The following is a 15,525-nucleotide window of genomic DNA, read 5'->3' as shown; positions in this document are numbered from 1 at the left end:
CCCCCCCCCCCCAAGCCATAGGTTCTGCCTACCTCTGATAAATGGCTCTGTCATGTGAACAGCTGTTTCTTCCTGTACATTTAAATATTGATTGTAATTCAGTTCAGACATTGTCTGAGGAAGCATTAATGCCAGGACACGGAACATGACACGCCAGCCTCAATGTTCATCTCTATACTAAATAGTTATTGATGTGCATGTAAAAATGCCACCATGAATCTATCCCAGGCGTGAGTATCAACATATTACATTCAGAGATTATGCATCTGCCTTGTATTCTGCATTGGGGAATATACTCTAAATCAAGAAAATACATTTATAAAATGTGCGTTGTGTATTTTCAGAGTGCCGGATGATTCGGACTCTAAGTCGGGGATGATTCGTCAAAGACAGAATTGTCTAGAGTCACGGAAGCTGGAGGGACAGGACCTCCCCTCTCTCACACTGGCACCCTGCATCGGGACCAAATCTGTGCCAGCACTCAACCAGGTACGGCCTACACTCAACATTCAAACAGTCAAGAATTAATAGACAGACTCAACCGTATATCTATGGCCCGCTCAAGACTCTACACTCATAAACTGAGAGCTATGGATCAATATACACTACCGTTCAAAAGTTTGGGGTCACTTAGAAATGTCCTTGTTTTTGAAAAAAAAAAATCCGGTAAAAATCCGTTAAAATAACATCAAATTTATCAGAAATACAGTGTAGACATTGTTAATGTTGTAAATGACTATTGTAGCTGGAAACGGCTGATTATTAATGGAATATCTACATAGGCGTACAGAGGCCCATTATCAGCAACCATCACTCCTGTGTTCCAATGGCACGTTGTGTTAGTTAATCCAAGTTTATCATTTTAAAAGGCTAATTGATCATTAGAAAACCCTTTTGCAATTATGTTAGCACAGCTGAAAACTGTTGAGCTGATAAATTAAGCAGTAAAACTGGCCTTCTTTAGACTAGTTTACAGGCTCAATTATAGGCTCAAAATGGCCAGAAACAAAGAACTTTCTTCTGAAACTCGTCAGTCTATTCTTGTTCTGAGAAATGAAGGCTATTCCATGCGAGAAATTGCCAAGAAACTGAAGATCTCATACAACGCTGTGTACTACTCCCTTCACAGAACAGCGCAAACTGGCTCTAACCAGAATAGAAAGAGGAGTGGGAGGCCCTGGTGCACGCCTGAGCAAGAGGACAAGTACATTAGAGCGTCTAGTTTGAGAAACAGACGCCTCACAAGTCCTCAACTGGAAGCTTCATTAAAAAGTACCCGCAAAACACCAGTCTCAACGTCAACAGTGAAGAGCCGACTCCGGGGTGCTGGCTTCTAGGCAGAGTTCCTCTGTCCAGTGTCTGTGTTCTTTTGCCCATCTTAATCTTTTCTTTTTATTGGCCAGTCTGAGATATGGCTTTTTCTTTGCAACTCTGCCTAGAAGGCCAGCATCCCAGAGTGGCCTCTTCACTGTTGACGTTGAGACTGGTGTTTTGCGGGTACTTTTTAATGAAGCCTTCATTTCTCAGAACAAGAATAGACTGACGAGTTTCAGAAGAAAGTTCTTTGTTTCTAGACATTTTGAGCCTGTAATCGAACCCACAAATGCTGATGCTCCAGACACTCAACTAGTCTAAAGAAGGCCAGATTTATTGCTTCTTTAATGAGAACAACAGTTTTCGGCTGTGCTAACATAATTGCAAAAGGGTTTTCTAATGATCAATTAGCCTTTTAAAATGATAAACTTGGATTAGCTAACACAACATGCCATTGGAACACAGGAGTGACGGTTGCTGATAATGGGCCTCTGTACGCCTATGTAGATAGTCCATAAAAAATCTGCCGTTTCCAGCTACAATAGTCATTTACAACATTAACAATGTCTACACTGTATTTCTGATCAATTTGATGTTATTTTATGGACAAAAAATTGGCTTTTCTTTCAAAAACAAGGACATTTCTAACTACAACTAAAGTCTAGTCCAGAGTCAATACTACTGTATCATTTTACATTACATTTTACATTTTAGTCATTTAGCAGACGCTCTTATCCAGAGCGACTTACAGTAGTGAATGCATACATTTCATACATTTTTTCTCCGTACTCAGTATCACTACTGCCTGGTTAAGGGGCTGTTCTGCACACAAGTCCAGCAGCTTCAACACTCACTGACAGAGAGGTACTATGTATCCCAGGCTGTCAGAAAGTATCTGTCCTCATTAGCCTCTCCAGCACACACTGTTTTAAAACAAACATGGGCTAAGCCTCTCTCCCCGTCCGTCAGTACTGCTCCTGTCATGTTTTCTTTCCGTCTCTATACAATTCGAGCAGACAAGCATCATCTTGCACTTGTGGAATTCAGCCTGAGCTGCTCCGACTCTGACAGTCTCACACACCGGCTCGCTCACACACCTGGATCTCTCTCTACCTCTTTCTCGATCTCCCCCACCCCTCTCGCTCTCTTTTTCTACCTCTACCTCTTTCTCCCCTTCTCTTTTCCCTCTTCCTCCCTATCAATCTTTCTTGTATTTGTTTTTCTCCCACTCTGTCAATATGCCTCTCCCTTCTCTCTTTATTTACCCTCTCTCTCTCTCTCTCTCTCTCTCTCTCTCTCTCTCTCTCTCTCTCTCTCTCTCTCTCTCTCATTCTACCTGATGTTATGTCAGTGCTACCAGCAAGCAGACCTGCCCGAGTGCTCAACGCCTCTCAGCCTCCACAGACTATTCCCAGAACTACTTGTTCTGCAGATAGGATCATTCTCACCGCCTTGACCGGCTGTCACAGCACCTCCCTGTACACGTATTTCTGTCTCTCACGTACACACACACACACACACACACACACACACACACACACACACACACACACACACACACACACACACACACACACACACACACACACACACACACACACACACACACACACACACACACACATTGTCTAAGACCAAGTGTTAGCTGTGGATGGGTGATTAGTTATGTAAATCAGATGATATCATAGAGATGTGTTTTATGCAGAAGTTAAGAAAGGCTCTCAGATGGTTCGACTTGTTTTCGTCGGGAGGAGTGTGTTTTATTTTCTCTCCCAATTAATTTCCCTAGGAAGCACATTATGTTTTATTTGGCTTTAATTCAGCGCTGAAACATGGTAAAACAGGCTACTGTATAATTATTGTGTCAGCATTCATTTAGACTACGCCTATTATGGTTCTGCAGTACAGTAGCCCAACTGTTATGTGTTGTTATTATTACAGTGTATAAGAATAGCAGAAGTGTCTAGTTCTAGGTAGGACACTGCTCTCAAAGCAGATTCAGTATGAGACTGGCCACAGCTGTTCGTTATGTTCCAAGCTGGTGGTTCTCAGGTGTTCTGATTAAAACAGGGAAGTAGATGGAGATTCAGCCAAAAACACAGCAGCTGCCAATATGTAAGACTGGATGTTCTTACTCAGACTTTATCCAACCAGCCTGTCTGTGCTCTATTATATAGCCTCTGTCAATCAATGAAATGTATTTATAGAGCCCTTTTTTACATCAGCAGATGTCACAAAGTGTTTATAAAGAAACTCAGGGTAAAACCCAAAAGAGTAGCAATGCAGGTGGAGAAGCACGATGGCTAGGAGAAACTCCCTAGAAAGGCAGAGAGGAACCAGGCTCTGAGGGGGGGACCAATCCTCTTCTGGCTGTGCCGGTGGAGATTATAAGAGTACATGGTCATTAAGGTTAGATCGTTCTTCAAGATGTTCAAACGTTCATAGATGACCAGCAGGGTCAAATAATAATCACAGTGGTTACAGAGGGTGCAGCAGGTCAGCTGGCTTTTCATAGCCGAGCATTCAGAGGCCAAGAGAGCAGGTGAGAGAGAGAGCAGGTGAGAGAGAGAGCAGGTGAGAGAGAGAGCAGGTGAGAGAGAGAGCAGGTGAGAGAGAGCAGGTGAGAGAGAGAGCAGGTGAGAGAGAGAGAGAGAGAGAGAGAGAGAGAGAGAGAGAGAGAGAGAGAGAGAGAGAAGAAGAAAAAAAAACAGCAGGCCTGGTATAAGATAGCAGGTGAACAGGTCAGGGTTCCATAGCTGCAGGCAGAACAGCAGAAACTGCATCAGCAGCATGACCAGGTGGACTGGGGATGGGGACAGCCAGGAGTCGTCAGGCCAGGTAGTCCCGAGGCATGCTGCTGGGGCTCAGGTCCTCCGGGAGGGGAGATAGAGAAAGGTGGGAGAATTAGAGGCAGCATACTTAAGATCACATGGATGAATCTAGTTGCTTAGCCCTGCTCTAAAAACACACTGTCTCCTCAAGCAGCGCACAGATCCCTTAGACTTGGAGCCACTTAGATTAACATTACAGTAAATTAACATTGGCGTGCCACAACGGACATCGTAAAAAGCTGTGCCATTACTGCTGGGTAATTAGATTTAATACAGAGCACATTTTCACTGTGCAGTTTATTCTATTAAGCAGTGTTGTGTGCATGCCCTCTGCCTTCCGACCTTTTAATCTACTAGCAGGCCTCGTCTCTACCCACCTGCCGTTTAATACACAAAACCCAGCTGGGCCTGGTTATTACAGCCCTCTGTTCTCAACCCAGAGACATGCCTACTGTAGTGGCCTGGCCTCTTGGTGTCACCTCCACAGAGAGGTGAGATACATGTACCTCCCACACTGCCCTCTGACATAGCAGCTGACACTTGTGCACACAATGCCACAAATAATGTATGTGCGCACACACTGGCTCATACACACACAGACACACACAGACACACACACACACACAGACAGACAGACAGACAGACAGACAGACAGACAGACAGACAGACAGACAGACAGACAGACAGACAGACAGACAGACAGACAGACAGTCTGAGACACACACACACACACACACACACACACACACACACACACACACACACAGGGCCCTATCCTCTGTGATGTGTTTCCAGGTGATGTGATTCTTATTGTAGCAAGGTTGTAATGTAATGATGTGACTGCTGCAGGGTAACAGGACGACTAATGATCCAGGTGGACTAGGTCTTACGATGAACATGGCATATACACTACAATATTGGGCTGCATTCTCAAGGCAGAACAGTGTATTTCATATCAAATGGGGTGTAAAATAACATGTCAACATGTCATGCTGATGCAGGCCTGTTCCCTACGCAACACATGTTCTTATGATTCAAGTACTCTTGTTAGTATAGGCTACTGTAGAGGTTGTTATGGTGTGTGGCTGGGAGAATGGATGGGACTTGGTTGTTGTGTGACCTTTTTTGTGCCTGCCTACTATCCTTGGGGAATGAAAACCCTTGGAAATGAGTTTCACACGTTAGACTGGCAGAACGTAGTGCTAACTCCTCTGGGCCACTTTTCCAACGCTAGGCCAACCTTGGCTGCTCCATAGAGATAGACTCTTTCCACAGAGGGTTCTATGTGGAACCAGAAAGGGTTGTCCTATGGGGACAGCCGAAGAACCCTTTTGGAACCCTTTTTTTTCGAAGAGTGTAGATAGAGGACTCTAGTGCCCAAAAGCCTGTTTTATCATGCGCAGCACCATTAAGGACTTTCACCATTTTGAGGAAGGATCACATAATTCCATCCAGGTGACCAGGAGAATTCAGCCATTGAATTTATACTCGTGAGGAAACATTCCATAACTGCAGGTGGCATTAAATCGCCAACCTTGGCTTTATACATGTTCAAACAACACACTATGCGGCAGTGTGCACCCTTTCAGTTTGTTTGCCAACTCATAGACGACGTAGTAGAAGAAAATGTACCACTTCAAAATGGAGATGGCCTCAATGGCGCTGCCCGTGCTCTCACAGATGCCATAACGGGACCGATACAATGATGCGATGTCTATCTAAGCTCATCTCTAGGCAGTCATCTTCAAGTCCGTGTTACAGCTTGATGTTTGCCTGGGATGTCCTCTGGTACATTGATAATTGCCTGTAAAGAGAAAGAAACACGTTACACAGGGTGATATTCGGAAAAAGGTATTAACCTCACTATTCAACAGCCAGTGACAAATCAGAGCGCCAAATTTAAAACCACAAAATGTCATAAATCAAAGTTCTCAAACGTAGGACTATTTTACACCATTTGAAAGATAAGACTCTCGTTAATCTAACCATATTGTCCGATTTCAAAAAGGCTTTACAGTGAAAGCAAAACATTAGATTATATCAGGAGAGTACCCTGCCAAAAATAATCACACAGCCATTTTCAAAGCAAGCATATATGTCACAAAAACACAAACCACAGCTAAAAATTGGATTACCTTTGCTGTTCTACGTCAGAATGCACTCTCAGGACTTCTACTTCAACAACAAATGTTGTTTTGGTTCCAAATAATCCATAGTTATATTGAAATAGCTCCGTTTTGTTCGTGCGTTCAGGTCACTATTCGAAGGGTGACGCGCGAGCGCATTTCGTGACAAAAAAATGGAAAATATTCCATTACCGTACTTCGAAGCATGTCAAACGCTGTTTAAAATCAATTTTTATGCTATTGTTCTCGTAAAATAGTGATAATATTCCAACCGGGCGACGTTGTATTCATTCAAAGGCTGAAAGAAAAAAATTGAGAATTCTCATGAACACGCATCTCCAGTGTCACTGTTCCCAGACTGACCACTCACAAACAGAGCTGCTGTACTTCGCCCAGAGACTGCAGACACCCCATTACACTTTCTGGCGCCTTCTGAGAGCCAATGGAAGCCTTAGAAAATGTCACGTTACAGCAGAGATGCTGTATTTTCGATAGAGATGCCACAGAAGGAGAACAAATTGTCAGACAGGGCACTTCCTGTATGGAATCTTCTCAGGTTTTGGCCTGCCATATGAGTTCTGTTATACTCACAGACACCATTCAAACAGTTTTAGAAACTTTAGAGTGTTTTCTATCCAAACCTACTAATTATATGCATATTCTCGTTTCTGGGCAAGAGTAGTAACCAGTTTAATTCGGGTACGTTTTTTATCCGGCCGTGCAAATACTGCCCCCTAGCCCCAACAGGTTAAATTGTTTGTAGCTCTGCTAGTTGTGCTCTATCAGCCGTACTTTTTGTATTAATGTTACCACTATAAAGTGCACATGTTTTGGTAATAAGATCGCTATTCATATATTAAGGAATGGTTAGAATTTACCTTTGATTCTTCGTTATAGCGGACACGCATAAAGATGGCGGCCCCCGTATACTGCCGTGTTATTCAGTGCTCTCCATTACTCTGTTTGTATCTTCGTTAGCAGAGTAAACTTGATCCCAATTCTAGAGCTCCGTGACGGTGGCAATACAATTCAAAATAAAGTCGATTGTGCTGATTTACTGGCACATTGAACCATGTTGCACGCCGTAGTTTAAAACAATGAAGTCATATCTGAATTCCTCCATCGTTATGTAATGTGTGTTCCTTCTGCCGAGCTTGGCAGGGGGTGTGTCAACCAGAGCGCGCGTTCGAGAGCGCCAATTATCCTGTGGTTTGGGTAACGCATGCGCTATGGTTGCTAAATCCCGGTGGAAAGAGAAACTTGTACCAGAGTTTCATAATTGTAATGTACATATAATTAAAAGCCCTCACTCTGGGCATTGCACTGAATCCTCTGGTCTGCATGTCTTTTCAAAGACATTGGTTAGAAATAGGCAACATATCCATTGTACATGGCCACCGCTGTCCATGCTAAAAGGTCAGAAGCAAATATCTTATGACTATATACTTGGTCCTTCGTAGCATGGCCGTCTAGTGATTACTACGCGACCTCCTTTGTGTTGTCAAACACACACACACATACATTCCTACTGTGTGACCATGCTGAACATCCAGTATTGGAATCACCAGTTCAGTTGGGAAAGTTGTCCTTACTGCTGCTGCTCACTACATATCTTCCTAATTGCCTCCAATTACGTTGCCAGAACCCTCTTCCTATCTTGGCGTCAGCCCTCAGGTGTCGCTTGCTATCGACTCGCTTATTTTGTGCCAAAAGAAACTAGACAGGAGCTACCATTTCTACAGATAATTACATGTATCTGAGGCACTTGTGTGTGAAATCAGTAGTTCTCAATTTGCTCTGCTATAGGAAAATCAGTACAAGCAAGCATACATTTGTAGTTATAGCTTGAATTGGTCGAAGACCTGTCCTATTTAGTCTTCTTAATTGTTTTTTTTCTAAACACATGGTTAGACATTATGAAACCAAGGAAGTGCACAAAAGTTGAATCCAAGAACATCACAACATCATGTTAGAAAAAAACTAGCTTCCAAAAAGGCAGGGACCCAGACAAGAACACAGATGCTTTATTGTTTGAGCACAGGGGACCACAGTTTAGTGCATCTCTGTTGGAGTGCATCTCGCCTGACTAGGACATAAGGGTACAGGGATGTTGCCTGGCAGCTTGTACCCGGAGTGTCTTTAACAACAAGAGTTTCAAATTGTCTTTCTGTCTGATATTCTACAATAAAACACTAGAATCCATGACATATTATGTGTGAATGTTTGGATCCTTGTGGGCCCACTCAATATCAAATCCTCTGTAAGCTAGCTAGACCATGAAAAGTGGCCTGATGTGCCTGCACCACCATACACAGGTATCCTAGTGGTTAGTGGGGCGGCAAGTAGCCTAGTGGTTAGTGGGGCGGCAGGTAGCCTAGTGGTTAGAGTTTTGGGCCAGTAACCGAAAGGCTGCTAGATCGAATCCCCGAGCTGACAAGGTAAAAATCTGTCATTCTTCCCCTGAACAAGGCACTGTTCCTAGGCCGTCATTGTAAATAAGAATTTGTTCTTAACTGACTTGCCTAGTTAAATAAAGGTAAAAAAAGAAAACACAGACAGGCTTAGCAGCATCTCATTGGCATACTTTAGTTTCAGCGATCAAAATATTTACTGTTTTTCATCTGGGTTTTGGCCATTCTCAAGACTTAACTGTGTGTGTGGATTGTGTGCGTGCGTGCGTGCGTGCGTGCGTGCGTGCGTGTGTGCGTGCGTGCGTGCGTCAATCTCCACTATGCTGGCTCAGTAATATTCCCTGGTCTGGTTCCACAGAAACAGTCTTATTATGTCATGATGTATGGAATGTTCCTGAAGAGTGAACCCATTCCCAGAGACAGATGTTTTGGAGGTGTGGGTAGTGGTGTGTGCTGTACTGAAGACACTCTCCCTGGCTGGAGGAATTGGGTCGCCTCACGATTGGATGTAGCATACACTGATACACACCCAGTCTGTAGTAATCTGTGTTTTCAGTAGTATGACATAACTGTGTTCTGCTAAATGTTGTGTTCATACTCTCACATACATGGTACGTAGACTGTTTTGTTAGTACGTAATTATCGTGTTGTGGACGTGTTATCAGTGTATCTCTCTCTCCTCAGGAGTGGATCTACACCCACGGGCAGCAGATCCGCCAGCAACAGCACTGCCTCTCCCTCTCTACCACTTTTCCTGCCTCCCAGGTCATGCTCATGCCCTGCAACATTGGCGACGGGAAACAAGTAATAGCCCAGAGGGCGCCCGTCATCACCTGAACACCCATCACGCTGCACTGTGCCGGCCCCCTGCCTCAAACGAGCAAAGTCACTTCTGACAAGCCATAAATCAACTTTCACTTAGGCAGTCTGATAGTGCAGTGGGAGAGTGTGTTTGAGAGCTCTGGGTTCTGCCTGTATCACCAGCCAGCTGCTGCTGCTGCTGCTGCTGCACCCTGAGACAGAGGCAAGGTCCTCTTCAGTCTGTTCCGGCTTATCTAACAGTATGCTAGCGAAGCTGTTTACATGGTTTGAGTCTGTACGAAAAGGTTGTACATGTTTTATTGACATTCTTGGTAAACAATGAGGAAAACAAAACAGAGGAGTTGGTTTGTGGAGAATGTGTGCAGATACTGTCAATGAGTGGGAGGGTGTTATAAGCAGCATTCATGACTGTATAATGTATTCACATTGTTTTGTTTGGGTGGTGACTGCGGGAACAGATGATTCATGAATATGTGGTGATAATGATGTAGTGTCTGGTGAAAACATAGGAAGTGAGAGAAAGAAGGATCGTGAGAGTGATGGAGAGAGAAAGAGATGATAAATAGCACGCTTAAAACATTATACACAGCTCAGTTACAGTCTAGTGTTGCGTAGATAAGTAAGGGCCACATAATAGACCTCTGTATCGGCAGGTAGATTTTAGGTCTCCCACTTTTAGAAGTTGCGCAGGTATATACTACCTCCTCCTGCTTAAAAGGCTCCCAAAGCACCATGTTCCACCCCTGGCACATAGACGGAAACTGTTCAGTGATAACTAATTAGAGCCGTGCTCATGTGTTCCCCTCAGGCCACTATAGGCTACAGCAGAAAGAGGCTCTCAGGAGCCTACAAATGTGCTTAACTATCAATTGTGCATCAACAGCCAGTAACAAGAATAATTACTTAGAGGCACCACAGGCACTGAATACAAATTGATTTTGTTTTAATTATTTTCATTTATCAGTTAAAAAGTGCAGTCTCACTTTGCTTCATAAAAAAAGGGAAAAAAACATGTCATGGCAATTTGAGTCTTTCCTGCTTTGATCAGGGTCACAATGGAACAGAGCTTGTTTCTGTTCACTGACTTTAAATACTGTGAAACAAAAGATGCTCTGTATCTCTATCACATCCACCATGGATTTTTCTGCCATTTTAATCCATGGGCGGAGCGCCAAAAACATTTTTTTCAAGTCGCTTTCAGGATGGAAAAATGCTTTCAGAGTAAATTTAAACAACTAAAACCATATAAAGTATGTAGAAAATATAATGGACCTATATCTTATTTTTTTAATAATATCATCGTTGAGAACTAACAATTACCAAAATAAAAGGTAGACAGTCAGGGAGAATTGAAAATTCCCAAAACAATGAATTTAGTAGTATTCATTATGTTATTATGTTTGAGAAAAAGAGCAATGTATAATTGCAGGAAATTAGCTTTAAAACGGCAACATTTTCTCTACATGGCAAGATATTTGTTTGAGTTTCAGGAAATTGGCTCAAAAATTCAAACATTTCTCTACACAATGGAGATGGGGGCCTGTTCACAAAAATGTAGCCACTCACATGGGCCAGCTGCTAATTGCCACGCCTCCTGCCATGCCCACAACCTTTGCCCTTTTTGATCCAGAAAATCCCCTTTATATCCACTGTATTGTTTCTACCACGGAAGAGAGACGTGATCATAATACGCTCCACTAGTCTTGGCAACAGGCTTTGCCTGTCAGCCGTCACGTTCTAACCAGTGATGGATGTGTGAGGCAATGACAAAATCCTTGCATGTTTGCTAATATCCTCAAGTTTTGTTAATATATAAATTCAACAATATCAACAAGAAGAATTCCCTGCTCTGGATTATTATTGTGACTCACCAGAAATTGAGTAAAGAGGGACATCTAGTGGTGAATAGTGGGAAGAGTGCCATGTGCCATGACAGTGCCATGAACGTGACATGCAATAAAGATCATTAGCTAAATATGAAGTTGACAAAATTACAGGGTCAGTATTGGACAATAGTTGCCCAAACCTTTTGATTTATTTGAACCAATGGCATTCTGTAACAATTAATGGACAATAGCAGTTTAATAACATTGAAATGCATGTCTCTGAATACAGTATAGTTATTGATCTTTGTATTGTCTGTTGTGTTCCAGCGATGGCAGAAGTCAGGCACCCATCTGGAGCACCTGGCCTCCCACTTCTGCCTGGACAGTGAGATGGCCCTGGACGGCATCGAGAGCAGCAAGATGCTGGTGATCAGCCCCTGTGAACTGACAGCCTACACCCAGAGATGGGAGATGCCCTTCTCCTGATCCACCCACAACACAATCCTTCCTGTAGAGGAGGACTACCCTACAAGCATTCACAAACTTCTGCAGTGCTTACTATAGCCAAGGGCTTTTAGAAGAGAGAGAGAGAGAGAGTGATGGAGGGAGAGAGGGAAAGGAGAGAGGAGGTGGATACCAGAGTAAAGGGTGTTTTCGGTCACTGAGATAAGTCTTTATAAGATGGCAGGGACTTGGACTGATGTCAGCACATTCAAGTGTTCAACAAGACATTCAGCAGGGCTGAAGTCATTTATTTTGGGCTAATATAGTTGAAAATATAGGGGACACCATTTTTCATTGCTGTTTTCATTGAAACTCGTGGTCTGTCAAAACTATTCTTCTAACTGCTGCTTCAAGTTTATAAGTTCTGATTTAAACTTCAACCTGTCTTTGTAATGACATTTCAATGGTGATCTAATATGGGATGGGATGCAGTTATGATGGAATTTGTGTCAGCAAATTTAATGCACATGTCAAATGGCGATATTTTAATATCCTATGATTCCCATTTATTTTTAATTGGAATGGAGATGACTTTTACACAAAATGTCTATGATCCTGAACACACACACACACACACACACACACACTGTAGTAGCCAGTGCTGCAATGTCAAAAAGGAAATAAAAGAAATACAGAAAAAGTTTGTTTATTAGTTTTGTGTTCAGCAGTGATAAGTAGCCTATGTAGAATATATTGATAACATTTCATAATGGTGAAGGTTGGATGCCCCTTCCCTGATTTAACAAATTGTGAATTAGTCTCAGTATAATTATTTAAATTGCATTAGATGTGACTGGTACCAGCACAGCACTGGCACCTCGGTCAGCATTACCAGCATCTTACAGTTCTGTGCAGTGACACATCATGGGTTAACAAAGACAGACGAACGGCAAGAAGTATTGACCGCTAAATGGTTAGGATTTGAGAATGAATAGCATAATAACCGCTCGCTCAAATGAATATGCCTACCTGGCTAACTTCCATGGGAAAAGGATCATTCACAGATATGATGTTATGTCACGCTATCAGAGATTATTTACCAGAGGCTCAATGTTAGCTAGCTAGTGCCCTTATTATGTATTATTTGGGTACAAAAGGATGTCAATGGACTAGGCTAGTCTTCGTCGAACACATGCAGATGTCGGCTAAAGATTTAGCGAATTATGATTATTTGCTCTGAAATCTGTCAAAGAAAGTAATGGTATTTTCGATGGAATTCTTTACAATTTGAAAGCGACTATAGTAATAGCGCTTTCCAGACAACTGGGAACTCTGAAAAAAACGAGGTCAAATCTTGACGTCAGCGATCTTTAAATCGAAGCTCTAGAAGATGCCAGAGTTTCCGACTTGAAATTGCGAGTTATCTTGAACACACTGAAGTCAGAAGTCTGAGATTTCTGAGTTCCCAGTTGTTTTGAACGCTAATAGAGCCCCACACTGGAGGTGTCATAATACCCATGAATCCTAGCAGTCAAACAGGGTTTACCCTGGCGTAACATTTTGATAACCATATATATCTCTCTTGGATAAGGTGACTTTCATCAATATATTAGTCTCCATTTACTCTCAGATTTGAAAATGCTTTGCCTAGATTTGGCAGTCTCGTCCAGATCATCATGGCATTTGTAGTTCTTTATGATAGCCAAATTAGCAGCTAATTTGCATTTCATTTTTGTGGGGTAAATACAGGCGAATATATTGATAAAAAGTAACTTTCCTAGAGAGTTATCAAAACGTCACACCAGAGTAAGCCTACACGAAACACAGCCCTTATTTTAAGTGTATATAAAATACCCAATGGGAAAAATGAACGGTGGAAAAACAATTGGAACCAGTTCCTTGTTTGACCACAAGGTTTTATGGCTATTATGGTATTCTATACTCCAAGTAGACATCATAAGAAGGAATTCCTTTCAACCATGCCGACAAATTGAGAAAAACAAACATTATTTCCCATTGACCCGCATTGCAATGTACATACTGAACTACGATTTGCAATCCTCCCACATAGGGAAACAGAGCCTGCGAGAAGAGGCCCGTGGCTTCAGGCTATTCAGCATGGGAGAGTGGGAAATGTGGGGACCAGGTGTCCAAGTAAGGCTACACGTAGCTACAGTATGTATGTGGAAAACATTTAATCACAGGTAAGACATACAGTACCAGTCAAACGTTTAGACACACCTACTCATTCAACGGTCTTTCTTCATTTGTACTATTTTCTACATTGTAAAATAGTAGTGAAGACATCAAAACTATGAAATAACAGGTATGGAATCATGTAGTAACCAAAAAAGTGTTAAACCAATCAACCACACTCTTGGCATTCTCTCAACCAGCTTCATGAGGTAGTCATCTGGAATGCATTTCAATTAACAGGTGTGCCTTGTTAAAAGTTAATTTGTGGAATTTCTTTCCTTAATGCATTTGAGCCAATCAGTTGTGTTGTGACAAGGTAGGGGTTGTGTACAGAGGATAGCCCTATTTGGTAAAATACCAAGTCTGTATTATGGCAAGAACAGCTCAAATAAGCAAAGATACATGACTGTCGAATCAAATGCTATCGGTCACATAAACATGGTTAGCAGATGTTATTGGGAGTGTAGCGAAATACTTATACTTCTAGATCCGACAGTGCAGCAGTATCTAACAGGTAATATCTAACAAATTTCACAACAAAACCTAATACACACAATCTAGCAAAGGAATGAGAATATATAAGTATAAAATATATTGATGAGCAGTGACAGAGCGGCTAAGACGCAATAGATAGTAAATAATAGATAGTGAAGGATACAGTATACAGTATATACTGTACATGAGACGAGTAATGCGAGACATGTAAACATTCTTAAAGTGGCATTATTAAAGTGACTAGTGTTCCATTTATTAAAGGGGCCAATGATATAAAGTCTGTAGGTAGGGGGAAAACTTTAAGACATGAAGGTCAGTCAATCTGGAAAATTTCAAGAACTTTTGAAAGTTTCTTCAAGTGCAGTCGCAAAAACCATCAAGCACTATGATGAAACTGGCTCTCATGAGGACCACCACAGGAAAGGAAGACCCAGAGTTATCTCTGCTGCAGAGGATAAGTTCATTAGAATTAACTGCACCTCAGATTGCAGTCCCAAATTAAAGCTTTGCAGAGTTCAAGTACAGACACATCTCAACATCAACTGTTCAGAGGAGACTGCGTGAATCAGGCCTTCATGGTCAAATTGCTGCAAAGAAACCATTACTAAAGGACACCAATATGAAGATGAGACTTGCTTGGGCCAAGAAACACGGGCAATGGACACTCCAAATTTGAGATTTTTGGTTCCATGTCTGTGAGACGCAGAGTAGGTGAACAGATGATCTCAGCATGTATGGTTCCCACTGTGAAGTATGGAGGAGGAGGTGTGATGGTGTGGGGGTGCTTGGCTGGTGACACAGTCGGTGATTTATTTAGAATTCAAGGCACACTTAACCTGCATGGCTACCACAGCATTCTGCAGCAATACGCCATACCATCTGGTTTGCGCATAGTGGGACTATCATTTGTTTTTCAACAAGACAATGACCTAACACACCTCCAGGCTGTGTAAAGACTATTTGACCACGAAGGAGAGTGATGGAGTGCTGCATCAGATTACCTGGCATACACGATCATGTGGCTGCTAGCACCATCATGAAAAGGGGCATGAGGGAGGCC

The 15,525-nt window shown here is 42.4% G+C and overlaps 1 protein-coding gene across 1 annotated transcript in view; it reads left to right on the top strand.

Annotated features, from left to right (window-relative positions):
• The window catches only part of LOC106607829 (polypeptide N-acetylgalactosaminyltransferase 14), a 119,852-nt gene extending 107,375 nt beyond the window's left edge, over positions 1-12,477 (top strand). Inside the window, exons 13-15 of the mRNA XM_014205220.3 lie at positions 345-489; positions 9,367-9,486; positions 11,658-12,477. Coding sequence (XP_014060695.1) covers positions 345-489; positions 9,367-9,486; positions 11,658-11,816 — 424 coding nt within the window. The 3' untranslated portion in view covers positions 11,817-12,477. The remainder of the gene's footprint in view (positions 1-344; positions 490-9,366; positions 9,487-11,657) is intronic.
• Positions 12,478-15,525: the final 3,048 nt, after the last annotated feature.

Source organism: Salmo salar, chromosome 06, assembly GCF_965601325.2.
Source record: "Salmo salar chromosome 06, fSalSal1, whole genome shotgun sequence".
In the NCBI taxonomy this organism is placed as follows: domain Eukaryota; kingdom Metazoa; phylum Chordata; class Actinopteri; order Salmoniformes; family Salmonidae; genus Salmo; species Salmo salar.
This window is presented reverse-complemented; position numbering and strand designations above follow the sequence as displayed.